The 27876-nt window shown below is 32.8% G+C and overlaps 4 protein-coding genes across 4 annotated transcripts in view; 2 read left to right on the top strand and 2 right to left on the bottom strand.

Moving 5' to 3' along the window:
- LOC132699254 (calbindin-32) overlaps positions 1 to 27876 on the top strand; it is a 369234-nt gene that overhangs the window by 82219 nt on the left and 259139 nt on the right. The gene's annotated exons all lie outside the window — the stretch shown is intronic.
- Positions 744 to 4966, top strand: LOC132708029 (uncharacterized). The gene is made up of 2 exons (XM_060680129.1): positions 744 to 898; positions 4582 to 4966. Exons 1-2 carry the CDS (start codon positions 848 to 850, stop codon positions 4933 to 4935), a joined length of 405 nt encoding a protein of 134 aa, XP_060536112.1. The 5' UTR covers positions 744 to 847; the 3' UTR covers positions 4936 to 4966.
- On the bottom strand, positions 8716 to 16737 carry LOC132699993 (B2 protein-like). The gene is made up of 2 exons (XM_060667031.1): positions 16627 to 16737; positions 8716 to 9907 (listed from the first exon to the last, which is right to left on the bottom strand). The coding sequence occupies exons 1-2, from the start codon at positions 16669 to 16671 to the stop codon at positions 9503 to 9505; spliced, it is 450 nt and encodes a 149-aa protein (XP_060523014.1). The 5' UTR covers positions 16672 to 16737; the 3' UTR covers positions 8716 to 9502.
- Positions 21316 to 24964, bottom strand: LOC132707649 (uncharacterized). Its single transcript, XM_060679574.1, has 2 exons — positions 24744 to 24964; positions 21316 to 21734 (listed from the first exon to the last, which is right to left on the bottom strand). The coding sequence occupies exons 1-2, from the start codon at positions 24786 to 24788 to the stop codon at positions 21378 to 21380; spliced, it is 402 nt and encodes a 133-aa protein (XP_060535557.1). The 5' UTR covers positions 24789 to 24964; the 3' UTR covers positions 21316 to 21377.

Below are 27876 nucleotides of genomic sequence, written 5' to 3'. Positions count from 1 at the left end.
AGTTAAAGGTTAATAAACGAACAAAAAAAGTTAATAAGCAACTCAACAATTATAACATAACTCGAATTCTGAAGATGATCGCTAATAAGTTCGAAACGGTACATCACAGACCCATGTTCGTATATATGGTTGAATTTGCCTTTGGAAGTATTATTCAAAAATGCCATCAAATGTAGAGTGTTTCATTTCAAAAAATGTAACTTTGTTTTAGCACCGTGTATATAAAAAAGTGAATATTCGGAAATAAAAAAAATGAAGGTCATTTTAATAGAAACAACTTCTAATTTTAAATTTTTTTTGAAACTCCCGTAGATTTCGGGATAAGGTAGAGCCCCTCTTAAACGGACAACCCTGTATATGACCTTCCAGTTTGGAAGCCGGTTTGTTCTTCAATATCAGAATATTTCGCTTCTATCCTTCTTAGTTAGACTTATGCCTCTATAATTTTATTTTTCTATTGCTCAAAATTTCCATTAAATTTATATACTTTAATTATTTTTGTTTTCGTTAAACATATGTAATCATGTGTTTTTGATATATCAGTAACTAGGCCAGTGGAAATTTATTAACGATATTAACAAATGCAACATTGCATGACGGCCGATTCCTTAAACTGTTTGTTAATTTTACGAATCTCACGAATTTTGTAAATAAAAACAAAGTCAATAATAGTTGTTATCTCTAATTCTTTAGCCGTTGGGTCAAAATGTATAATCGCGATGACACCGTCGTTTCTTAGAATTTTTGTTGGTTTCGAGATGATATAAAAGCACATCCTAGTGAGAAAAAATACAGTAAGCGATAGACGGACGTCATATAGTTCGAAAAGATATCCCTCACGTTAATTATGAAGTACTTGGTCGCTTTTGCCCTATTGCTGACGGTCGCCTCTACGCTGGTGAGTTCATAGTTTTACTTTAGATATATGAAAGGTATAATGGTCCTACTTTTTTTTTACTTGAAAATACTAAAGGGGAATTAAAAATAACGTTAGCTTCTTCTTCTAAGTGTCCTTGAACAAAGTCAAAAGAACTGTGTAGTCCTTTATAAGAGATTCGACTAAGTCGATTGAAAGTTAACAACATTTTATAAAAATTAAGGTGAATAGGACATTATGCGAAAATTATCTATTTTGAAAAGTTGCACTGGCATTACTAAATTTGAAAATCTATTCGGAAAAAGTATTTATGTCCCTCTAATTTTATTACTCTGCTGAATATCTGTTGCCTCGAAATAACTTTAAAGAAACTTGATTTTTCCTAATACAATTCAGTAGAGATCGACATGTTTTTGTTTTAGTCACCCCAAAAATTTTCATTGATTAATTTAAATTGAAAATGATATCTAGGGAAAACTTTTTTCCGATGTTGTGATACGTTAAACTTTTAAAATAATTGAATATAAAATATATAAAATAAAAAAAATAAAAAAATTAATAATAAAACGTTAAAAAAAATGTCAAGAAATAAAACTCTAAAGGGTACAACAGTTTTATAAAACAACTGCAGTGTGTTCAACTTTTGCAACACTAACCAAAACTATCAAGTTTTACTTTAACCTTCTTCACATACCTTACAATCAATATGTGGCGCCCAGGTTTTGTCTTGAGAACCAAATTTTGCTTTTTAAAACATTGTTTTTCTATTAGACTTTGTCGGCCGGTGGAATCAATATAATACTAGTAATAATGATAATAACAATGCATTTATTGTTATACCAGAAATATAAATTGATTTTTTTTTATACTAAATAGAATCTGCATGCTTGTAGAAAAATAATTGTAAAATTTTTCTCACACCCGGTAATTTTCGTTTACTTAATTTTCTACATGAAAAACCGACCAAATCAATTTTCTTTTTAGCCATTTTACTGATATATGAAATATACGTCATACTGACAACCATTTGAAAATTGGATATCCATAGAAATAAAACACTGACTATTAATTAAAATAAAAATTTTGAGAAATTATGTAGACAAAACATTATTAGAAGCTATTTCTGAAAAGTTCAAAATTTAGTAGTTTTTAATTGGCTGTAATTAATCTTCTTTCAATGATAATCATACTTTGTTATGCGGTTTTGGAAAGCTTAGAGACTCAACTTTAATAATATAAATTGGTTTTTTGTAAAAAATAGCGAACATTATACGTAACGGGAAACTAAAATAAACATTGCGATCCCTTAGAGTTGAGCTACAGGGCTCATCTTTGGTGAAGATTTTTTTTATATAAAAAAAAACAATTTTTTTTTACACCTGGAGGAAAAAGATATTGTTGGAGCCCTTTTGGAAAGCTTAGAGACTCAACTTTAATAATATAAATTGGTTTTTTGTAAAAAATAGCGAACATTATACGTAACGGGAAACTAAAATAAACATTGCGATCCCTTAGAGTTGAGCTACAGGGCTCATCTTTGGTGAAGATTTTTTTTATATAAAAAAAAACAATTTTTTTTTTACACCTGGAGGAAAAAGATATTGTTGGAGCCCTTTTGGAAAGCTTAGAGACTCAACTTTAATAATATAAATTGGTTTTTTGTAAAAAATAGCGAACATTATACGTAACGGGAAACTAAAATAAACATTGCGATCCCTTAGAGTTGAGCTACAGGGCTCATCTTTGGTGAAGATTTTTTTTATATAAAAAAAAACAATTTTTTTTTACACCTGGAGGAAAAAGATATTGTTGGAGCCCTTTTGGAAAGCTTAGAGACTCAACTTTAATAATATAAATTGGTTTTTTGTAAAAAATAGCGAACATTATACGTAACGGGAAACTAAAATAAACATTGCGATCCCTTAGAGTTGAGCTACAGGGCTCATCTTTGGTGAAGATTTTTTTTATATAAAAAAAAACAATTTTTTTTTTACACCTGGAGGAAAAAGATATTGTTGGAGCCCTTTTGGAAAGCTTAGAGACTCAACTTTAATAATATAAATTGGTTTTTTGTAAAAAATAGCGAACATTATACGTAACGGGAAACTAAAATAAACATTGCGATCCCTTAGAGTTGAGCTACAGGGCTCATCTTTGGTGAAGATTTTTTTTATATAAAAAAAAACAATTTTTTTTTTACACCTGGAGGAAAAAGATATTGTTGGAGCCCTTTTGGAAAGCTTAGAGACTCAACTTTAATAATATAAATTGGTTTTTTGTAAAAAATAGCGAACATTATACGTAACGGGAAACTAAAATAAACATTGCGATCCCTTAGAGTTGAGCTACAGGGCTCATCTTTGGTGAAGATTTTTTTTATATAAAAAAAAACAATTTTTTTTTTACACCTGGAGGAAAAAGATATTGTTGGAGCCCTTTTGGAAAGCTTAGAGACTCAACTTTAATAATATAAATTGGTTTTTTGTAAAAAATAGCGAACATTATACGTAACGGGAAACTAAAATAAACATTGCGATCCCTTAGAGTTGAGCTACAGGGCTCATCTTTGGTGAAGATTTTTTTTATATAAAAAAAAACAATTTTTTTTTTACACCTGGAGGAAAAAGATATTGTTGGAGCCCTTTTTCTACACTCGAGTATCTGACAATCACCTGCCAAAGTGTAACACTGCGGCAGATGATCAGGAGCAGATTTATTAAATTTGCATAGATCAGCGTTAACCAGAATTTCTTCTACAGAATACTCTTTGAACTCGGCCAGACAAGAAAAAGCTTAATATTGTGTTCGATTTTTTTGTCAAAACCGATATAGTGCAGAATAGAGATAAATGCTTAAGATTTGTTCCAGAAATTGTCTTCTGTCTGAGTAGTTATTTCAATTCCAGCTTCAACGACGTTACTACAGCATTAGATATAACATTGTAGCATATCGAAATTCTCCTCATATAAAAGAGCGTTCTCTGAGTTCCATTCTGTATAGCAAAAAAGAACCAACTTTAATAAAAAAGCAACAACTCTGTTCAAAAACGGATTGTACAAAATTTAATAAAACTTCTGTTTTGTCATTTGAAAAATGTAGAATCATATTTTATGGTGATATTGTTTACAGATTTCTTTGAATGCTATGAATTTTCCTTTGTAGAATTGATTACATGCAATAATTTTAATTTGCTCGAATATTATTTCTTATTTCTTTATTAAGTCTTAAGTAAGCAGGGGCAGGGTAGAAGGCAAATAGCAGAAATTTATGGAAGATTATTTTTTACTAATTGGGTTATTTTAATAATAGTAATAATAAAAACATTTATTACTTTGCCACATATACATATTGCACTGTAAAATATTAGATTTTATGACTGGCCTAATAAATCGCTGATATCCAGCAAAGCCTCAAAATGCAACTCTTGAAAGACATCTAATGGATTCTTCTAGTAGAAATTAATTCCTGACCTGGTATTTTATTGTTTTCGACAAAGTTTATAAAAAACTGATTCAGATCATTGGAATTTCCCAAATTATTTGGTAGAATATTTTCTTTAAACTTGGTCATATTAAGTCCTTTTAACTCTGACCACGTGTCCTTCGAATTTCAATTTTGTTTTCAAGCCAATTTTTAAGGCATATTCGATAAACTGCTATGCTATATACATTAATAATTATTGGAACCTTCCATCGGATCAACAGGCTGACCTGAAGGAAGAGGCCAAGCAAAAAATCAAAGTGGCCCACGAAAAATGCCAGGGCAATCCCGAGACTCACGTCGACGAGGCAGTCTTGGAGAAAATCCGGAAGGGAGAGAAACCCGACCACCCTCAGAACCTCGGCGCCCACAGCCTTTGCATCTCGAAGACTCTAGGTTGGCAAAATCAAGATGGTACCGTGAACAAGGCCCTCATCACTGACAGAGCTACCCAGCATATCCAAGATGCGGCCGAACGACAAAAGTACCTTGACGAGTGTGCGGTTGATAAGGAAAACGAAAAGGCCACCGCCATTAATTTGTTCAAATGTATTGGTAGATACACTCGTCATCAGTAATTCCGTGAAAGACAATAAATGACTTTCCGTATGTCTTTTGTTTTTTTTGTATACCTGTTCACGGAATCTATCAATCTTTAAAAATATTGTTTTGATAAGGGCATTCATATACCTCAAAGATAGTTGATAAAGTATTTTGTGTTTTAACTAATAAAAACCAGGGTGTATGGAATAACAACCATGAATAATGTCCTTGACCGCTTTGTCCCTTCGGGCTTTAAAAGTTGGCAGGATGGTGTAGTTTATGTGTCAACCTAAGCTAACCTTTCAAGCTATGTAAAACATTTTGATAGTCTTCTGTCATGTATTACACTCCAGTGTGATAGTTTTGTGGGATGTCGATGAGACTTTTTCGGGGTTTCTCATTTAAAAAACTATTTGCAAAATAGAACTACATTTGTTCTTGCTTGGATGTGACTTCTGGGGTTCCACAGGGTTCATACTTGGGTCCCTTGCTCTTGGCATTATTTTTATATGATACAGCAACTTGTTTTCTGCGTTCTGAAAGGGCTTTTAGATATAGTAAAATAGAAAAAAAAATTAAACTTTCATTACAGATCAAAAAGAGAAGACTGCTTATTGTAGTAGACAAGGTACGGCCATCTTGATTCTAATGGTGCAAAAACATATAACGATGCCATCTAGAAACTTCCATCCATAGCCATGCAAATATTCTCTTCCAATGCTTCGAATGGTATAATTTTTCTAAGTTGATTGGAAACCCTATTCGCAAATCAGTTACCACACAGAAAATTATTAATATCATTTACATTAACTAATCTAATTTAATTCAAAATTCGTTGGTAAAAAATGCAGATGCGATATCATATACTTCGTATTCTATATATTATATCAATAATATCACAACCTTAAGCTCCATGATCCACCGAAAATATTGAAAAATTAACAAACGAACGAAACCAAGCTCCATTTGTCTATAAGTGGATTGAGCATACTTCAAATCTGGAAACTTCTACTACGAAAATAGGAAATCCTGTGGTAACTACAATGAAACGTGAAAAGAGGTGTTACCTTATCTTTTACAGGCTAACAAAATTAACAACTCCCTTTTCTCTGGTTTTAGTCCCCCTCACAATTCTGCCAACAGTGTTAATAAATGCCGTTGTTACAAATTTTGTAATCTGCTTTTTTCACTTCGCATGGCAACATTTAATGGAATTAAACAGATTATTTCGCAATTAAACTCCAATTCAACTGGTAGTGATAGCATTATGCTGTCACGCATAACACATATTTTAAATTGTAGCATTTAATGCGCCTCCGCAGTAGTAGCGCAACCTAAATGAAATAGTGATTTAAAACCAGTATCTCTGATGTCAACACTGCCCAAGGAAATGGAAAGGGTTGTTTAGCCTCAGATATCTGAGTACGCTATAGCTTATGACTGTCCAGCACAAGAACAGTAGTTTGGCAATAGAGTCTTATTTTCTAATGGAAGGACCGCCCGGACTTCCAAAATCAAAGTGTACTATGTTATTAATTATATTTTGACACTCACCTACAGGGATAATTTTGAAAGGTAGAAAAAAAATATAAAAGTTTGAAGATATTTGCTCTATTATCTTATGCAAATGTCAGAAAGAACAAAGGACGATCGCTAGCTGTCAAAATGACAGCAACTTTTTTTTTAAAGGAATGCTCTATATATTATTAGCTTAAATCGTAGATCTTAATTTCGTGATTTCAAAAACATATAGTTTATTAACATTTCATTTAGCGGTTTTTGAGATATTTCAGCTTAAAAATATTTAAAATTATCATCAAAAATGGTCAAGTCTACAACTAATCAAAACTAAAGATCTGCAGCGTAAGTTAAATAACTTAAGATATTTCAAATGTATTTAACTTGGTCCAGTAATAATCTATACAAAATGTAGTGACCTGCATCCAGGTAACTTAAATGGGATAAAAGCACAAATTCGCATTTTAACATTAAATAGGCCTTTTGTAAAAATGTTAAATGTTGTCCATTGTCATTCCTACATTTCTCATCGAATCACAGAACTTATTTTTTTTATTATACCCACTAGATATCCATCGCCCTTTCGGCCAAATCAAGTCATAATTTAGGACAGCCACAGCTTGCTTAGCTTAAGAAAGGTAAATTTGTGTGCCATCTACGTAACAATAAAAAAAAACAAAAATTTAGTGAAACGAGAACCGCATTCAATGCTGAAAAGCGGTCCTAAACTGCACCCCTGATGGTCCTTATGTATAAATGAAGTACTTGTACCCTTATGCGTTATTGCCGATTAAACTAGAAGACTAACCACGTTTTATAAAAACAAATTAACTGTCATAAAAATTTGGTGATTAAGCTTTCGAGTGGTCTAAGAGAATAATAATAATAATAATATTAATAATAATAATAATAATAATAATAATAATAATAATAATAATAATAATAATAATAATAATAATAATAATAGTAATAAAACAACTTCATAAATCATAAATAATTAAAAAGCTCTACTTAACCAGTAGAAGGGAGAAGTAGACGGAATCGAAAGTAGACAAAAAATAGAAGGTGATGTTAAAGTATACACACACACACACACAAATCATTACTCTACATTAGGTACACCTCGATTAATTTTTTGCTCAGAAAGTTGGTATTTTTTAAATTCAATTTTAAACTTTTTTAAAGATTTTTTTTTAATTTTCTTGAAGCGAATTGTATAACATAATTGCATTAAAGACATAGTTTCTCCTAAACGGGAAAGTATGATATTTAGGAATTGAAAACGCACTATCATTTCTTAAATTACCACGTGAACGGCTCTGATGACGTAACTGAAACTTGGCTTTAATTGGGAAAGGATAACTGGAGGTCGTATACTTTTCCATTTTTAACCAGCTCAATTCTTTTATTTTTTCGGATATATGATCTGATGATGATATTTACGAAGATTGCAAGCAATCGTACGACAGGTATTTTGCATTTTTCCAATGTGAATCCTAGAATTAACATCCAGCACGCGCATTAAATGAGATCTCAAATGTGATAACACTAAGCTTTCACATAGATTACCTTTTAGGGTTGTATTGAGAAAATGTTTGATTGCATGTAAAAGTTTTAAGTTAATAGATGCTTTTTGAATTAGTTTAACATTTAGGGGAATATTATTAATTACATAAGTGCATAAAACTTACTTGCATTAAATATGCTCCAATGACAATTTACACAAAGTCTCCAATTCATTATTAATCAGTGTTTCAGTATTTTTGGCATTATTGACATCAAAATGAGCATAGAGCTGTTTATCGTCAGCGTAGGCCTGAGCACTAAATGCGATTTGCGTAAATTATTAAACCCGTGGTATTTAAGTTTAGCTAACATAAATTTATGATCAATGGTGTCAAACGCCTTTGAAAAATCTAATTAAATTAGTGTTATAACCTCTCTTTTGTCATATGTCTCTTACACATTGATAATCCGGTAAAATTATATTCATGATCACGTATTCATAAATTTGCTTCAATGAAACTTTCTTCAAAATTTGAAAAAAGTACTGGAGGGGCACTAATAGCACGCAGGTCAGGAAATATTATCCAGGTTTTTTGCATTTACCCTTTTTGGGAAAGGTATGACGAGTGCCTTTTTCCACTGGTCCGGAAAAATGCAAGATCTGAAGCAATAATTTATAATGTGTGTGATGCTAGACAAAATATGGGGGGGGAGTACATAAATAAAAAATTATTTTAATTCTTCGCTTGCTTTTTGTTATACAGCTACAATTACTGGGTATTTAAAACAGGTTTTTATTTTTATTTTAACAAATATTTTTACAAAAACACGTGCAGTGCGAGGAGATGCATTTTGAAGTGTGATTATTGATTAGGTACTATTAATTATTAATTTTTTTCTACTCCCGTCTCTAAAATACCTAATTACCAACCGATCTAGCGTGCGGGAAGCGTCACTTTACCACGTCAGTTTCGTTTCCCATGAATCCGAGCCACTTCGATCATTTCCGGGGTTTTACGAGCAATCGGATGTTTTCGGAAATATTTCCCACGCTTTGAATTTTGACGTTTGTCAATTCTGACGGTCATGTCAGTGAATGTATTCGTGTTGTTTTGCGAAAATGTACCCAAAAACTAAAGGTCGTAGAACATGTTCGGTAAATTTTTTGGCTCACTCGTTTATTAAAAACTCGCTCCGCTCGTGAATCAAATGCCGTTTACCGCACTAGTTGCGTAATATACTATTACTTAACATTTTTTATAAAAACGCCGATTAATCGCTCTTAATAAGCAAATAGCTATTCGATAGTTTACTGGAAATTGAAAAAAAGAAAACACAACGCATTTACTTTTTACAAAACTTTTAGATTCCTCCTGCGCCGGTTTTGTTGACTCGAACTTGCTGACGTTTCGCCAATCAACCTCTTGGCTTCTTCAGAGCTTGACTGCAACAGTTCGACTCAACAAAAACCGAAGCAGGAGGAATCCAGTAGTTTTGCAGAATGTATACAAGTTGCATGTGGAAGGTTCTTAAAAAAAATAATTCTGGTATAATTATTTAATTGTTTTCATTTAGAACTTAATGATGCGCGTGAGAATGCTCGTGAACATGGCCGTGATGAGCAACGTGATCTTGTACGGCGTGTTTCAAGAGGCATTTCCTCAAATGGATGGCCGTCTTTTCGGGAGTCTCCTGATTCTCTCCACATTGATTCACGATTTCCTCCACTTTGGATTCCTCCACCCCCGAATGCGAAATACTTTTCCTCAACATTTCTTTATTCACGGATCCGTCTTCGTTGATCAAACCGACCCCTTTCGACATGCACAACTCGTGAGCGGCAAAGTTCGATGGCAATTCGACGTGTTCCCGTTTCCGGAGTTTTTCGAAAATGGAGTCGTCGATATGCGTCACGGGATCATTTTGACATCGGCCGTGAACGTCGCTGAGCTTTTGCTTCTGTTCGTCGGTTAGCGGGATCGCCTAAAAATATTATTTATTTATTTATAAAAAGGACGAGCCCGTTCTGCACAACAAATATTGCATGACGTTAATAAACTTATGACTAATCTAATTTGCGAAGAGAGAAGAAGCACATCAACCACTAATTATAATTATGAATACAACATTATATAAGAGGGATGTTTTATTATTAAATTAAATGAAATTGGCCAATTAGTGGTTATTTTGGTGGTTGCCTCGGTACTAAGAACATTTACCTGTCAGTGTTTCCACTAAAAAATATTTTTGAAAATTTGGTGCCGAAACTCAAAAGGCCGTCTTTAATGATTACGGACAATACACGACATCATTCTAGACTTAGTGAAAGTAGTGAAGAAACAAAAATAAATTAGCTGCACAATAAGCGAATTAATTACCCAGAAATTGTCCTGTTTCAGATATTCAGCTTGAATGAACTTTTTTTTTAATTAAAAATTAGGTATGAACACTTACTGGGTCAGTTTTGTTCTTATCTAACCAAACACTACGCATTTTTCACATTCTTTGATGTTTATCAAAGTCTGCTGATTCCCTAACCGTTTTAAATAGTTTAAATTTGTTTAATTTTTAATTTTAATTAAACGCGATATGTTTACAGTAATCCAGTGATTTAATTTTTATAGTTGGTCTTCAAAAATTGATTAGTTTTGATTAGTAAGCTTAGTAATACTTGATTTTGAATGAAAAAATAAGTGGGTAATCACTTCGAGGTAATGGAAAAAAATAATAAAAATATATAACAAAATTTTATTTCGATTTTGAATATCAAGGTTTGTTTACCAAGTACTTGATAATTGACTTCCAAAATTTTGGGGATAACCCCGTTGACAAGCCCCACCATTTACTGTGGATTGATAGAGAAAACAGCGTAAAAAAAAGATTTGATTTTGAATTTATTTTTTTTTTTTGCAAATTTCTAGGATAATACTTCCTAATATCGTACGTCGTTGACCTTACTATGACATTTTCAAGATATAACTGACACTTTCGCATAATATTTGAGCATGAAATTTATAGCAAAAATAAAATATTACATTATATTTAAACATATCATTTAATATCGCAGAGAGATAGATACCGGCAATTCTATTATAAATTAAAATTAAGCATTTGATACACAAATAGATGCAAAATTTAAAATTCAAATTTTAAATTTAATTTAGTTGAATAGTTGAAAGTATGGATCTGACGTCGCTTCAGGTTTGCTCACTAAAAATATTGTTTAATAACATTATGAACTTCAACAAATGCAATTTGTGACCTATTATATCCACATAAACTTTTAATGGATGGTGTATGTTAATAGCAACGGATTTTATAATTGGAAATGCAGATGTATAGAAAATATTTTAATATTTAACTGCATCATTAAGTAAGTATTAAGTAACAGAAATGCCAAACGAATACAACATAACGCTATTGAAATATATTAAATAAAACAATTGTTTAGGGTTTAAGTACTTTTTTTTTATACACCTTACCTGGAAACGTTATTATTGAATTAATTAATTAATTTTTAATTCAAATTAATGAAAATAATTATTGTTTATTAATAATAATGTGTTATGTTAATATTTTGGTCCATTAACTGAAACCAACTAGATAAAGTCGGAAGTAGAGAAATAAATTGTTACCCAAAAATATATGACATGTAGTTATTTTTTACCTGAAGGAAACAATTAGTTAAAAACGAAATCGTCATTTAGTTAGCCATGTATTATAATGGCGTCACGCTAACGCTACGTCTTTTGTTTGATTATCACATTGAATAAAGAATACATAGGCATACAAATATATAAAAACTTATTTACTGATTACGAATATTGCGCTAAATGTTGAAAATATCCTCTATCCTCCTGAATACACGGAAAACCTTTTTAATTTATTTAAGCTCTAATTTTCCACCCATCATACAAATCATTAATAGGTTATATTTATTTCATTCCTAATTGGTTCTTTAATGTCGTCTACAATAAAGAAATTTTTGTTTTTATACCTCCACGAAAAGGAATTTGGATGAGATATATGGAGCAACATTATGAGCGGGGTGCCATACAAATTTTTTATACCTTCCATTTAAAATTTGTAAATAGATTTCTCCATTCATCATCACCCAGTCATGAAAAACTCGTGAATCGATTATTGTTCAACATATGCATACAAAATGTTAACCGCTGAGTCTTCTTATCCTCATTCAATTACTGATATTTCGTAAATTTAAAAGGGTGGAATTTATATTTTATTCATTCTCAAACTTTTTCCAAAACTCATCCGCCAGGCGACAACACTTTAGCGTAGAAAATTTGATTTCGCCAAACAAGTTGTTTCACCGATATAAAAGGTAACTTCTTCACTTCTCCATCAGAAATTAGAATGCGCTCTCTAGAGTCTCTCTATCATATTTCGTTTCTTCCAAATGTTGTATAAATGCGCTTGAATGACATTTAAAATGATATGGTATCATCCCTGTATATTTCCATACAGGGTTAATCAAAAGTCATGCGTCTGCCATGTATCTCAGGGATTATTAGACAGATATCTTTAAAATTTAGTGGGTGGGCCTTTCTAATTACTTTGGACCTACCATATTATCTTATTTTAAATAGAAAGGGTACGCTTTTATTGCATTTTTGGATTGCTCTAGAAATTCTAAGTATTTTTCGTGTTACATGCCCTATACCCAAATTTAACGGTTTTTGTAGGGATAACAAAAACCAAAAATAATTAAAGATTCAATCAATAAAGAAGATTGCTCTCGAAAAATCATCGCTGGGAGGGGCAAGATCGTCGGAAGTACCGCGAATCAGCTTTTTATTTTAAAAAGAAGGCTCTTCGCCGAATCCTAGAGGGACGCATAGTTTTTCTAGCGTGCTCCTGCGGACCACTATGGAACTTTCGCAAAATCTATTTCATCTTATTGTGAATGCACCCTATATAAAGTGTCCTTCACATCTCGTCGAACTTCAAAGTTACGGCAAACTTCGGTAAATATTAAAATTTGTACTGGTAATTGCAATTTAAAATTACATTTTTTTAAATATCTCGCACCCTCTGTATTATAGACGAAACCTTAAACTCTTTTTATTATTACATCTTTAAAAGTTTTTTATTTATCGCCAATAATTCCTATAGGAAGACTTTTTTTGGAGAAAAAGATGTTTTTCTGGATGCCAAAATAACGAAAAAAAAATTCTAAAATTAAAAAACTTTACTTTACTCTGCGTTATTTTATTGCTCTCAGTTTAAAAAGTCTAAATGCGGGTCAAGACTTCTACTTCTCTCCCAAGCCTGAAGTCGGTAGCTGCAAATTTGGGGCATTTATTATGTTTTTTAATATTGCACGGAATATCGTGAACAATACTGAAACAAATATAAAACTTTTAGCTGTATATGCGCTATATTGCCATATAAAAGAAACTGACATTTTAAATATAGTCTTTTAGTTATAGCCAATTTTCATTAATAGAGGGACCCATTTTTCAGTGTTTTTGCACACTGTATATTTTTGCAAAATTGTCAAAAACAAAAATTTATGGAGTCGTACCCCCTGCGTCTTTTGGTTCAAGAATTATGGACACACACATTGGTTTTAGATTTAAAAAAATTGACAAATGGCAAGTTTTAATGGAATCTTTTTGAAGTCGGAAATGGCGACTGGAACATCTAGAAAAAATTTGCATTTACAGAGAACAACATAGGCCAATTATTTACTTGGATGAAACCTGGTTCGTCACTGATGATACCCCGGAAAAGGGTTTAGTTGGTCAACTGATGAGTGTAAAACAAACGCGCCATCAAAAAGGGGTAAAAGAAAAACTATTTTGCATGCTGGCTCTAAAGATGGTTGGATTCAAAATGGACTTTCTCTGTCTGCGAAAAATATTCTCTGAATTGCCATGAAGACACCACCGCTGATTTATTTGAAAGTTGGCTTAAAAACAAATTAGTTCCAAACATTCCTCCTAATAGCGTAATTGTAATGGACAATGCAAGTTATCACAGTAGACAGTTGACTAAAACCCCTTCCTCATGTGACACAAAAGCAACGATCCAAAACTACATGTATAATAACGACATTTATTTTCGCGAAGATTATATCAAAAAGCAATTAATTGAGGTTCTACAAGGGATACGTCTTGATAATTATGCAAAAAATCTATGGCATCCCCATCCCATTGAACATATTTGGCACCAACTGAAATCTGCCATTCGTCGTAACAATGTTTTTCCCCGTGTTAACTCCAATGTCCTCAAACTTATAGAAACCGAAGTTTTTAACATCCCTCCACAAATTTGCACAAATTCTGTTAAACATATAGAAAAAGCAGATCAATGGTATATCCATATTGCAAATAATATAGAACAAATAATAATTATAACAGGAAATGATAGCGATAGTGATACTGATATATTATGTGAGTAATTTTAAGTAATTTAAGTAGGTAATAAAAAGAATTCGTAATTTTATTTTAGATTTAAACATAAATACATACATAAATAAATAAATATTGTTTAGTATCTTTCCTAACAAAACCCCAAATAATTAAATTCTAAGCAAAGTGCGGACCTGTTCGGCCATATTTCATTCTTACAGCTTGCCCGGGTCTGTCCTTAATTTGTATCAGTTAGTCACTTTCTTATATCTATGAACAGACTTTACAGGGTAAAATGAAAAATCAAATGTGAATGATCTATTTTCAAAAATAATGGCGCTAAAATAGGGGAATTCATTTCATGTTTTATATGTCACGCTTTGTTGAGTCGCCAGTTATATTTCAAATAATTTTTAAAATTTTAAAACTTTTGTATTTACCATTCTCCCATAACTTTTGCAACCAATGAGATAATGATCTTTACTCTCTCATTAACTCGCGCTGTACCGTGTGTTCAATTTATCTTGGTAACATTAATAACTTTTTTGTTTTTAGAGATGTCAAGATAAACAAAAGAAAACAAAATTTAGGGTTAGTAATCAAAGTTTTTTTTCAAGTGACGTATAAAACAAAACAATTTTCTGACATATAAGCCTACATCATATTTTTTTTTCATGTAACACCTTATATACTATATATATGTTATTAATAGAATATATTATTCCGATTACAATGGTGTAACATACTTTATATTTTAGTTCACTCGTTTATGACAAATCGGCAAAAATAGGAATTTTTTATAGAATTTCAAAGAGTGCCCTGACTGACAAAAAAAAATGCATATGTTTGACATATTAGTAAACAACGTTAGTGGTTGAATTATTGTCCAAGTCATTATTGTTGAAATGGTATTTTGCGAATTTAGCATCCCTAGAAGAGTGAAATGCTTCAAGTATACTTTTTGAATAATACAAGTGCAACCGCAGCTCTTCGTCAGTACGTTAGACTTTATCCAGAGCACCGAGCTCCTTCAAAACAGATGTTTCGAAGGCTGGAAAAGAAATTTGCAGAAAACGGTAACGTATTAAATGCTAAAAAGGTATGTCCGAATAATAATGTTTTAAGCGAAGAAAATAAGACATATTAGGATTCTATGAAGTTTCCTCTAATACTAGAGTATATGAGGGTCAATCTACTTAAAAACTAAGAGCCGAATAATGTCAAAGGAGGATGCAGTTTTGTTTGTGATATTGGTCTTTAAATAATCCTTCTTCCAGTTCCAGTTCCAGTCTTTAAATAATCAAGACGGTGCCCCTCTTTACAAGTTGAAAATTTTCTTAACATGGAATATCCCAGGGGTTGGATAGGGAACGGCGAAACTATGGATTGGCCAGCCAACAGCCCCGACTTAACTTTAATGGATTTTTTCTTTTGGGGTCACATAAAAAATCGCGTGCACAGAACTCCTTGTAATAATGTCGTGGAACTTAAGAGACAATCCGGAAACGTTACTAAATGCAAGACATCATACAATTAAAGTGTATGAGAATGCTTTCAGCAAAATGGTGGTCACGTAGAGCAGTATTCAGAATAGTTAAAGAATCTTTAACATTTTTAGTGTTGTTGTTTCACTTTAATTTGTAAATAATTATTGTTGTTGCAGTCAGTCACGGCATTTTTTGAAATTATATACAAATTTCCTGCTTTTGCCGATTTGCCGAACCGTGTTAAGATATTCTATTAAATACATATATAATATACAGGGTATACAGAAAATTGATAGTATTTTGTTTTATGCGACACTTGTTTACCTTGATATATCTAAAAACAACAAAAATTACAGCCAATTAAAATTTTATGAAGATAAATTCAACGCACGGTAGATAAGTTACCTTTTTTTCTGAAGTTTTCTCTCAATAAAATAAGAGCGTTCATTGTCACATGATTAAAACAACAACCCGCATTGCGTTACTTATTAAAAATTAATTTCGCTCGGTTTAATTCGAAATTTCTTTCGACCTTTCCTCGTTTACTTTTACCGATATTGTCACTCTCGAGATACGAATTTTCAGACGGAAACAAACACTTTCCCCGACGCCCACGCGTCGAATTTTCTTGGAAAAAGTTTTCGTTGCGAGGGATGTTTTGAATTTTGTTTTCGTAATAAAAGTTCAAAGTTAATTAAGGTTTGAAACGTGTAACGCTTGGCGGCAAAATTCTAGCAAATCTCCGGGGGTGATGTTTATCTTTTTCGCGAATTTTGGAGATAAATGTCCCTTACGGAGGAGATAAGAAAAAAATTATGTAAAATGCGAGGTTTTTGCTTACCAAAACGGCCGTCAAAGCTAGGCCCAAGACGATAATTTGTCTCATTGCTAGGAAAATTGAAATCGGCAAACTTGACGGTGACTGTAAACCTTTCTCTAACAGCAAACTGTATTAGTTTCGGGTCAATCATTCTATATATAATATTGAATGTGTTTATCGCATTTAAAAGAGTTCAAGGTTTATCGCACAATCTAAACGAATTAAAATGGCATTTATAAGGATTGGATGATTGCTATTACTAAAATTGAGTTATTTAGTGGTATTAACATATGTAATCAAATTATCGTGTAAGGTAATTGCTAAATACATTCATTTTATTTTCATTAAAAAGCACATCTTAGAAAGGGATAAGCTTTTAATTTTTTAGGATTGGATAATTTATTATTACTATTTATTTGTTGCTTATTAGGAAATAAATTTTTTCCTAAGATTGTTGGTTCAAATTACCAACAAAACGTCTGTATAATTGAAGGTTCGAAATCAAATTGACTTTATATTAGCCCCCAACAGATTCAGAAACAGTATTCTTACTGTTAAAACTTATCGACAGTTATCGGCAAGATCAGATTGAGGCTCAAGAAGCTCAAAAAGAAGTCCTCCAGAAAGCCAGACTTGAACCCCCTAAGAGATGAACAACAACGACAGGCAATATCAGTCTCAGTATCAAATAAAAGACTAAGTGAGATCCGACAACCACAAAATATACAAAATAGAGAGAGTGTAAATGTGAATAAAGTAGAGGACATCTGGGAGCAGCTCAAAGTCTCTCTGCTGGAAACCCAAGAACAATTAGCGACAACAAACAACAAGCGACCTCATAAAATATGGATGACCGACGAAATATTACTCTTAATGGATAAGAGGATTCAAACAAACTAATTTGCAGAAATATAAAGAAACTAAGGAGTCCCAGATGAAGGTGAAGTGTCAGGAGATGGAGGAACTTATTACAAAACACGATGCCTTCAAGATTCACAAAAAAATAAAATAAATTACCGGAAGCAGGAAACAACAGCCCCACATCATAATCTTAGACGAAGAAGGCAAGCTGGCAACCAACCACGAAAAAGAAGATTTCTGGGTAAAATATGTATCAGGCTTTTTTGATGACAATCACTATTTCTATGACAATCAGATCCAACTAGAACAAGGACAAGGAAGTTGAAAAAGCCTTAGATGGTCTTAAAACCCGGAAAGCGGCTGGTCCAGATAATCCTAAATTAATTAAGCTTATCAACAAAGAAATCTTAAAAATTGTAGTCCAGTTCTTTAGCAACATTTACAAAACGGGGGTTATGCTACAAGACTGGATGAAGTCGACCTTCATTCCCATCCCAAAGGAACGAGTTCCGCATGATCAGTCTGATGAGCCAGATGTTAAAATTATTTCTAAAAGTCCTGCACAATCGTATAAAAAGAAAATACGATCACGATATAAGCGAGGAGTAGATGGGTTTTCGGGAAGGGCTTGGAACCCGTGAAGCATTGTTTGCGCTGTCGATCTTACTGCAAAAATGTAGGGACCAACGGAAGGATGTATATTTGCCCTTTATAGATTATACAAAAGCCTTCGACTGCGTCAAGCAAAATATAATAAATAAAATAACAACGGTAAGTGAGCACATGGATCTACAAATAAATAGAAAAAAGACAAAAACAATTGTAATAAGCCGAACCCCGAACCAGCCTCTGGACAAGAATACGCGGAACAGTTATATCAAAAGTGCAAAAATTTAGATATTTGGGTAGAATAGAAATGGCCAGAGCAACATTTTTGAAAATGCGAAACTTGCTAAGTGACAAAAGCCTTAACACCCAAATCCGGTATAATTTCGTAAAATGTGTTTTCTGTGCTGTATGGGGTCGAGTCGTGGACGCTAAAGACTAGTACGTTAAACAAATTAGAGGCGTTAGAAATGTGGGTTAATCGACCTATAAGAATGAACGAACAAAGAACGTGACCTCATAAACATCATTAAGAAAAAGAAAACGGCGTACCTCGGACACATCATGAGAGGCAACAAGTATGCATTTCTGAAACTTATAATAGAAGGCAAAATTGAGGGTAGTCGAGGGCCGGGGCGAGTTGCCGATCTTCATTGAATGGAGTTGGTACGTTAAGAAGAAGAATATAGTGTGGTATAATGTATGAGGGCTCGCACCGAGTGTACAGGGTGGCCACTTTATTAGAGGCCTGTACATTTTCTCAGGAACTACTGATTTTAGAAAAAATGTTTATAATTACTTATTTTTTATATATACAGGGTATACGATAAGTGCTGGACCGGCATTAGTTTTAAAATTTTAAACGGAGCATCCTATATATTTTGATATTTTTAGAATCCTTGCCAAAAATAAAGGAGACTTTTATTCGAATTTTGTGTGGTTTAAACAGGAATTGAGATTATATATTTTTTTATGCAAAATTATGTCTTAGTGAATATGGCCTTCCACGGCTGGCAGTAACGACTGAACACACTTTTAGAAGACTTCTTTCTAACGATCTGCTATGACTAGGTATTATGAAATTATACAGGGTGTCTTTAATTAAAGGACATTTTTTTTATTTCAACTTGCAATATATTGTTTTTTAAATGAGACGCCCATGTTCAAAATACTTATCATTTGGTATATATATGTCCTATACCTAAATCTAATGGTTTTCGAAATACTGACACAGAATTTTAAAAAAGCATATCATTCTCATATTTTATAAATTTTAAGGATCTTTGCAATAGGTGATGGGTCTTTTTTGTAGGTAAGGCCATACAGAGATTTACGGATTTAGGAAATTAAAACGTCATCATTTTTTATATCGTCAACGATGTAAAATAATATGTATAATTATGGTAGAAGTTTAAAAATTTAAGACAAGTGACAGTATTAAGTAAAAGCAAACAATTAAAGTAAAAACTAGTGTAAAACAAAATATAAAGTCTGTAGTAGGTTTTCAAAATATCCACTATTTTGAATAATGCATGTGGTATAAAAAACCTATATACCATATTATCTTGATTCGGGTTTAAAGGCCGTCGTCGGTTGGAATTACTTCCTAACGTTTCGCTAGCACGAGTGGCGTAGTAGTAGTCTACAGTCTACGTCCAACATCGGAGATGGAAGGACCTCTGAAGAAGCTCGCCACTCGTTGCTAGCGAAACGTTAGGAAGTAATTCCAACCGACGACGGCCTTTAAACCCGAATCAAGATAATAGCTTATCAACGGGAAGCGAAAGCCTTAACCAATTTATCAACCTATATACCGTTTAGAGCATTAGAAACAAAATCGGTCTTATTTAGTTGGACTACATCTTCTCCAATACATATTTGTAGTTCACTTACCGCGGTGCATTTTTCTTTATATACCATATATTTCATTGTCCCCTATAAAAAAAGTCCAGTGGGGTAAGATCAAGTGGCCACCAGATGTTTCCATTTCTCCAATCCAAAGATTCTTATAATTGCAATATATACAAAAAAAAAATTAAAATTTAATTTAAACCATAAAACTTTTGTATAAACTTTTTTCTTCTAAAATCAGTAGTTCCTGAGAAAAGGTACATGCCCCTAATAGTGCCCACCCTGCACGCGTCTTTTTCGGCTGTGTGAATAAAAAAATGTCAGACGGTTGGACATTATATAAAAAGTGGGTTTTTACGTCAAAATCGAGATAGAGCATTGGGCTTTAAATAACATCAAACTCAAAATAAATAAGAACTAAAAGTTCAGATTTTCACGAAATTATATATTTTTACATGACAATTGTTTCGACGACACCGTGTCTTTATCAAATGTAATATATACAAACTACCTGCTACTATATATACCGAAAAATGACAATAAAACCTTAATTAATGTTGTTGTGAGAATTTAATTTAAGCAATATATTTGAATGTCACATTTTGTTTTGTTGTTAAGCTCCATGGCTTCCAAATTTAATTTTCTACTTTTTGTGGCTGTATGTAAAACATCAAAATTGTCGTCAAAAATGTGTTTTTCTTTGTTTAAGTGTGTAGCATAATTAGAATCTACATTATTGTTTTTAAACGCCCCTTTTAAGTTCGTTAATGCGTATCTTGAAATATGTACCTGTTTGTACATTTCGTTTTATTGTTAGTTAGTTATTTATCCATTTCTCACTTTTCTTTAGTAGTAATTCTGTTGTTTCAGCAGAAATTGTTTGTTGTAATTCGACCTAGTAAGTTTCAACAATTCAATGTCCATATTTTGCTTTGTTTTGTTATAGGTGCTGAACTTGATCAACTTCAATGTGCCTTTAATCCCTTATGTAACGATAACTCTTAATTAATATGCATCTTTTCTGCTAACTCCAGACACAAATACAATTTAAAAAAAAGTGCAGGCGCATATCACTATTTTTTGTAACGTAGAGTATAGAACAAGGAACGTCTTTTAAAACGAGACCTGACTCCTTTGATTCTGAGAGCCAAATCCGAGTTTTAACATTTAAATAACAACCGACGTGACCTTTCGCACTATTTTATTTTACGACAACTTTTTTTCAAAAAATCCTCACCAATTAACATTTTGCAATAATCGCGTAAGCATTAGCATTCTAGGAACATAAATATAATTTCCAGCCATCTCCGACTGCCTCTTTGGTAGTACAGCATGCGTTAGTACTGGATACACGAAAAATTCTCGCTGAATAAAACACACCACCCACCTTAATTTAAATTTATAACAATTCTATATTAGTTCAGTCAAAAATTATTAAAACACGTTCCAACCAATTAAAATTGGCCGATATCGATGTGATATTTGCCCAAACATTTGAACAAAGTCAGAGCAGTCTTCTGGGGGGTCTGGTCATTGGCGGAACATTCGCTGGTGATTTGATTGATTTTGGCTTGATCTTGAACGGATTCTTGCACAGCTTTTTTCAGGGTTTGCGTGTTGATATTGCCGTTGGGTTCTTGCAAATCCATGTCCTTCAACATGCAGAACGCATGGTCAGCGAAATTGTTGGGCAAGTTGACTTTTTCGCCTTTCCGGAGTTTCTCGAACACTTCCTCCTCTACAAAAGTCTTAGGGTTGGCCTGGCAGCCTTGATGGACGACGGTCCACGATTGTTTAATGGGTTGGTTCGCCTGCAAAATGTCGTACGTCACTACGTTGATCTGACTTTATTTAGGAACAATTTTCAATTCTCATTGTCTATCTTCAGTTTACTTATTACCGTAAGCTAATAGGTGAAAAGAAAATTTAATGCCAATATTGACTAATGCAGATTCAAAAAAAGCTCTGAAGAATAAACTCCAATACCAGCTGGTGAAAATAATACAAATGTAACGAGACACGTTACTTCTAAACTCTGTTTTTAAGTAACGCCGAGTAATAAAATGAAGAATTCCGTTCACTGGACATAACAATACGTATAATGTCAACAGTAATAATAATATTAGAAAAATGGCTAGCAAATCGTCATTTATAACGGGTATCCCAGTAAGGATAAATTTGAAAAAAAAATTAAGTATATCGCCAAACAGAAAATGCTGCAAATTATTTTTGAGGTTCTAAAATTGCCACCAGAGGACGTAATAAGCGATTTAGACATAATAACCTACGAAAGATGTTACAAAACGGCTAGAGTCGGAAAGATCATTGTAGCTAAGTTACTACACGAAGCAGGTCAAGTGGAACTTCCCAGTTATAGTCCAGAAATACCTGCAAAAAACCATGACAATACAAAATGTGCCAATCGAAGAAAAATGCACTTTTTCTATTTTAAAAAAGCAATGCTCATTCTAGACAGAATTTTCATGGACCTTGGATAGAGATACTTGAAAATTGCGACGGAAGAATATGCATTTTTTCTCAGAAAATCATTAAAGCAATTTTTTTTACTTAAAATATTAAAAGTATGTTTGTTGCTGAAGAAAATACTTGAAAAGTATAACGAGGCTTATGCAGGTTTATGTAAAAAAATTACACTTCGAAAGCAAAGAAGGGTCATGACATTAATGCCCATATTTTTAACGAGTACTCTGGAGAAATGGTAAAATATCTTATGGACGGACTAAATAGAAGTTATGGCAGAACATTTTGCACAAATATGTATCTCGCCTTTGGCAATTATACATAGATTACAGCTGAAAAGCTAGTTCGATATCGGATACCGGGTTTCATAAAATAAGGGATCTTATGAAAAAACACAATCAGAAGTCAAGGTCTCAAAATTTAATGCTATTGCTAAGAGTAACACATATTTGGATTGATTGACTCAAATTGGTATCTGTTTTTGTGCAAGTGAAACATCCATTGGAAATTTCAAATTGTATAGTAATAAAATAGGAAAATTTCCCCAATTCCTCTTAATTTCTGAAGGCGATTTTGGTAAAACGATAATAGTATATTATGCAACAAGTGATTAATACTATACATACTATACTTTTTCTACGAGTGTTAGTTTTTGGGTTTTGCGAAACATGTTCGTCAGAATTAACAAACGTAAAAATTCAAAATCTCGGAGAACATCCGATTGCTCCCAAACCCGTACGGTAATATCTCGGAAATATCCGAAGTGGCTCGGATCGAAGCTGACGTGGTAAAGTGCCACTTTCCGCACACTAGGTGGGTGCATAATTAAGTATTTTACAGAAGGGAGAAGAAAATAGTATATTATGCAACAAGTGCGATAAACGGCATTTGATTCACGAGTTTATTTGACCCGAGCGGAGTGAGTGTTTAATAAACGAGAGAGTTAAAAAGTTTACCGAACGTGTTGTATACTATACTTTTTCTACGACAGTTAGTTTTTGAGTTTTTGAGAACTACCAAAGGATTCAACAAGCATCAGTCAATAATAATAGCGTATAATAGTATGATAAGATCTGTACTAGAGTACTCATCCACAGTTTGGAATCCTATTTATAGTAAATATATCATCAGAATAGAAAGCATAAAAAAAACTCGAAGAAACTGTTTTGATATTGTTTTTCTTTACAAAGTTGTGCATAACCTTGTGGATTCTTTTTTTTGTATAAATTATCTGAGTTTTAAAGCTAATCCATATCAGGTGCGCGCAAGTGATTTAAGTCGAATTACTTTTCTAACTTTTCTATAATAAGATGTGCTCGGTCTTATAATAACTGTGTTTTTCTAAGCCGAATAGGTATAGATATGTTTAGTTTAAGCCTTAGTTTATTTAAATAATCGTATATAAAATTCTTTAGCTATTAGTTATAATTTACCTAAATCGAACCTTTGCTTTCATTGTAGAGATAAAAAATTTATAAAAAGATAATTAAATACTATAAGCCTTATATTGTGCCATTTTGTAATTTTGTAGCTGCGTCTGCCTGTTGAATGGCCTGTGACATTTAAATAAATTGTAATATTTATTTAGATGACAGTTGGTTCAATGTGGGTCATAGAATGGTTTGAGTGGACGCTGATCCCCAATTTTCCTAATGGATAAAAAAAATTATTGTGGATAACGCTTCCTATCATTCTTGTAAGTTTAGGCATCTACTGACCTCGAATTCACGATTGGCTGCTCGAAGAAAATATTTTCTTTGAAGTGTCCTACTCAAAATCAGAGGTACTCGAAGTAGAAGATTTAATTGCAAATCCTGGATAGATGTTTTATGGCCTAACCCTATCGAGTTTTATAGTAAAGCGATATATGGCAATAAACAACTATGATTTTAATACAAAAGGTGTTCGCTTATAGATGACTCGTATCGGAATAATTTTGTTCATCATATCAAAAAAAAAACTGAGAAGGAAATGATGGAAATGTAGTATACCGATATTCTCCAGGATAAAGCAGGTGAACTAAGAGACCACACTGTATTCTCAGTGTGACTTGAACTACAACAAGAGAGAACTGGCGGAAAACGGTCCAGCTTATCATTAAAGAAGAGGACAAAATGACGGATCTTAACCACTTAATCGATGGAATATTCTACCAGTTAATTATAACGTCAAGAGGAGATGACAGTTCCTCAAATGACGATTGTCGACACCTAGCACTATAATTCATATTACTAATATTAAAATATAGCTTTATGAAAAGATATCCTCCATTTCATACTCTCCCTCGCTTTGTAAATTACTGGAGGATAAGTGTTAATCCCGCGTCTGCAAGAACTCACCATAGCGAAGGCCACCGCCAGACATAAAACCAAAAGGCACTTCATTTTAGTATTTCTCGACTACTTATTCGCCGATTAAGAACTGACTTGGCCAATCCGTACGCTCCGGCTTTATATATATGCACAAGAACCATTTTGAAGAATCCCAATTTGTTTTATTTTTATGCACAATCTAAACGGGTTTAATCCAATACACACATATCGGTTTCTTCCAACTTCTTTGTTTATTGTTTTACCGAAGAAAACATGTTTTGAATTTAATTAACTCGGTGTAATATATATCGTCGTTCTTGTCGCCAGGGAATTCCAATTAAACAATGTTGTCGGCTACTAGTCCGGTAAGTTCTGGGAACAATGAGGAGCTCCTATTTGGAGAAATAATTAATCTATTTTGTTACTCGGTGTCCTCGTTAATGGAAAATAATTTCCACTTTATCCGAGAAATGTAGACTCGAGACTCTCCTGGTTCGAACAGGTGGACCACATTTTCAGAAAACTTTCTGTTTACTGCTTTGTCATATGGAGGCTCTGCCATCAGGTTTCTTTCCCCTTGTTAAAAATGTACTACTTTTCGTATGTCTATTCATGTCTCAACTACGCCTTGGTTTGTTGGGGAGGTTCCCCACGTGCGGAGCAAGTCTTTAGGATGCAGAAACGAATTTTTCATGTCGAGACCAATTTCCACAACACTCTTTATTGACACTTCCTAGTATGTACATACCAAATTGTGCCACGTATGTAAAAAGAAACTCTAATCTTTATATGCCCTCAAGAAACTCAGATATTCAGTACAGTTTAAGACCGAATCTTAACCTAAAAATACCTACACATCGGCTGTCTCTTACAGCAAGCAGTCCCTTTGTTTTGACTGTAAAAATTTATAAAATATAATTTATATAAATTGCCTATCGAACTGAAGGAGATAACTAGTCAAACAAAGTTCAAATGCACTCTTAAAAACAAAGTGCTACGCCTCGCCTATTACAATATTAAGGATTTTCTTTGTTGTGATACCTTTTAATACGTATTCGTTGTTTGTTATTGACTGACAATATCTAACACTTGTAAATCTAGTCTTATGGAAATAAAGCTATCTTTATCTCTAAATTATTTTTCTTCTGTTAATTATTAACTAACTTACCACATATAATATATGTAATATATATAAAATACCATGACCATCATAATTTTCTCTTATATACAGGGTGGGTTCAAAAGGAGATATCGATACCAGGTTTAAACGGAACATTATATTTTAAAATCCATTTTCGAATTCAATGTCAAATTTCATGCTTAGTTCCAGTAACAGGTCCTTTATCCATCTCTTACTTTTTATAAGCAAAAGAATAAAAAAAATGCAATATTGAAACGAACAGGAGTATACTTGGACCAGAAATATAGTACTTTTGCAACTGACCCTGAAATTAACTATGCCTATCGTTTATTACTCCAAAACCGCATATAGCCGAGCAGAAACTTACCCGTAGCCATTCCAGGAATTAATCAAGCGGGATATAAGACTGTTTTCAATCTTTTTCGCGTAGCAATTCTTGAAACATCTACATAAGAAAATAGTACAAAGTGATAATTTATTACGTTCTATTTCATTAGGTTACAAAGTAGCAGTCACTTAAAAGATCGGCACAATCGATACTGTCTAGGTGACGACAGTATCGATTGTGCCGATTTTTTAAGTGACTGCTACTTTGTAATGATCAACTCCGTCACTAATCGTTCTCGATAAATATCTTCTTCTTTTATTACTCGTTTTTCACAGTTAGCCCAGTTTTGTACTGATATTTCAGCTACCTCTTGCCGAATTACGTTTATGGTACTATCACAAAATTTTGGTTCAGTGTTATTTCCTCTTATATGCGCTTTCAACTCAGACCAAATCATCTCAATCGAGTTAAATATACAATCTCGGTGGCAATCTCAAGGTTTCATGTCCGTTTTGTTGTGCTATCGAATCGATTTCGTAGTCTTTATCAATAGAATTTATTTTTAATAATTCCAGAAGTTGTTTTTTGGTGTAGCTCTCTTCAAAATATAAATCATTTCCGCACAGAATTTTTTTATCTCTTCTTTATTTGAAGAAGTATTTGGAATTTGGCAACAGTTTATTTTCACACCAGTCCTCAAATATTTACGAGGTCATGTTTTCATGGTAATCCACAGTTAAATTTTTGACGTTTTTTCCATACAAAAATAAGGCATCTTCCACCCAACCGTTTTGTACACACTGGTTACTGTTATCACACCATCCTTTTTTACTGTGTCGTGAGTGTCGAACCACGTTTCGTGATAATACACCATTGGCCTATTTTGCTCTCAAAATTTTCCATTCCATTCCATTCCAAAGATTCGATTAGCACTTGGTGTTAATTAATTATTTGGACCCGAAAATCCATTTTCTTCAAAAAAGTCCACAACGACTCTTGGCACAATTAATGATTAAGGCTGTAAGTAGTTTTTAAGCAGTTCTTAAATGGTTAAAACACTATTCACCTTATAAGCGTCGTAGATTATACGCCTAATTTGATCTGCGTGTTGCTCTTTAAAAACTCTCTCACTCTCCTTGCATCTAAATGAAACTCGGAAAATTGAAAATTTAATTTTTATTGCTTATGGAGAACTCAAGGAGACGTTTAAAGTAAAATATCCACAGTAAGTAAAATTGAGAGAAAATTTATAAAAAGAGGGCATGCGAAAGAAATTATTTTGTTAAGTGTTAACCATTAACTTCTCTTCAATATCGGCCCCCGGAACCCTTCCAAAACATTACTCGTAACTTTTTTTTATTAATTTGCTTTATTTCGTATCCAATTATAAATTTTAAATCATGTAAATTTTTTAACATTCTAATAGAAGAAATAAATAAGATTAATAATACAAAAATTCAAGAATTAAGAAAATGCTTCCCGCAGGTGGGCATTTGTGTTTTACTTTTCGGGACCCCGTGCTTGCGGGTGGTAACACAGCAGCATTAAATTGAAACGCTTGTGGCCACCCTCGAGCACGTATTATGCAAATCCAATTAAATTAAATCCAAATTAATGTTTTATTTATTAAAATATTCAGTCCATACCCCGTACGGACGCCACTGGTAAAAAATAAAATATAGCTTTTGTGT

The sequence above is a fragment of the Cylas formicarius genome, unplaced genomic scaffold (genome assembly GCF_029955315.1).
Source record: "Cylas formicarius isolate icCylForm1 unplaced genomic scaffold, icCylForm1.1 PGA_scaffold_10__41_contigs__length_53128322, whole genome shotgun sequence".
NCBI classification, from domain to species: domain Eukaryota; kingdom Metazoa; phylum Arthropoda; class Insecta; order Coleoptera; family Brentidae; genus Cylas; species Cylas formicarius.
The sequence above is the reverse complement of the archived record's forward strand: the minus strand, read 5'-3'. Positions and strand labels throughout refer to the sequence as shown.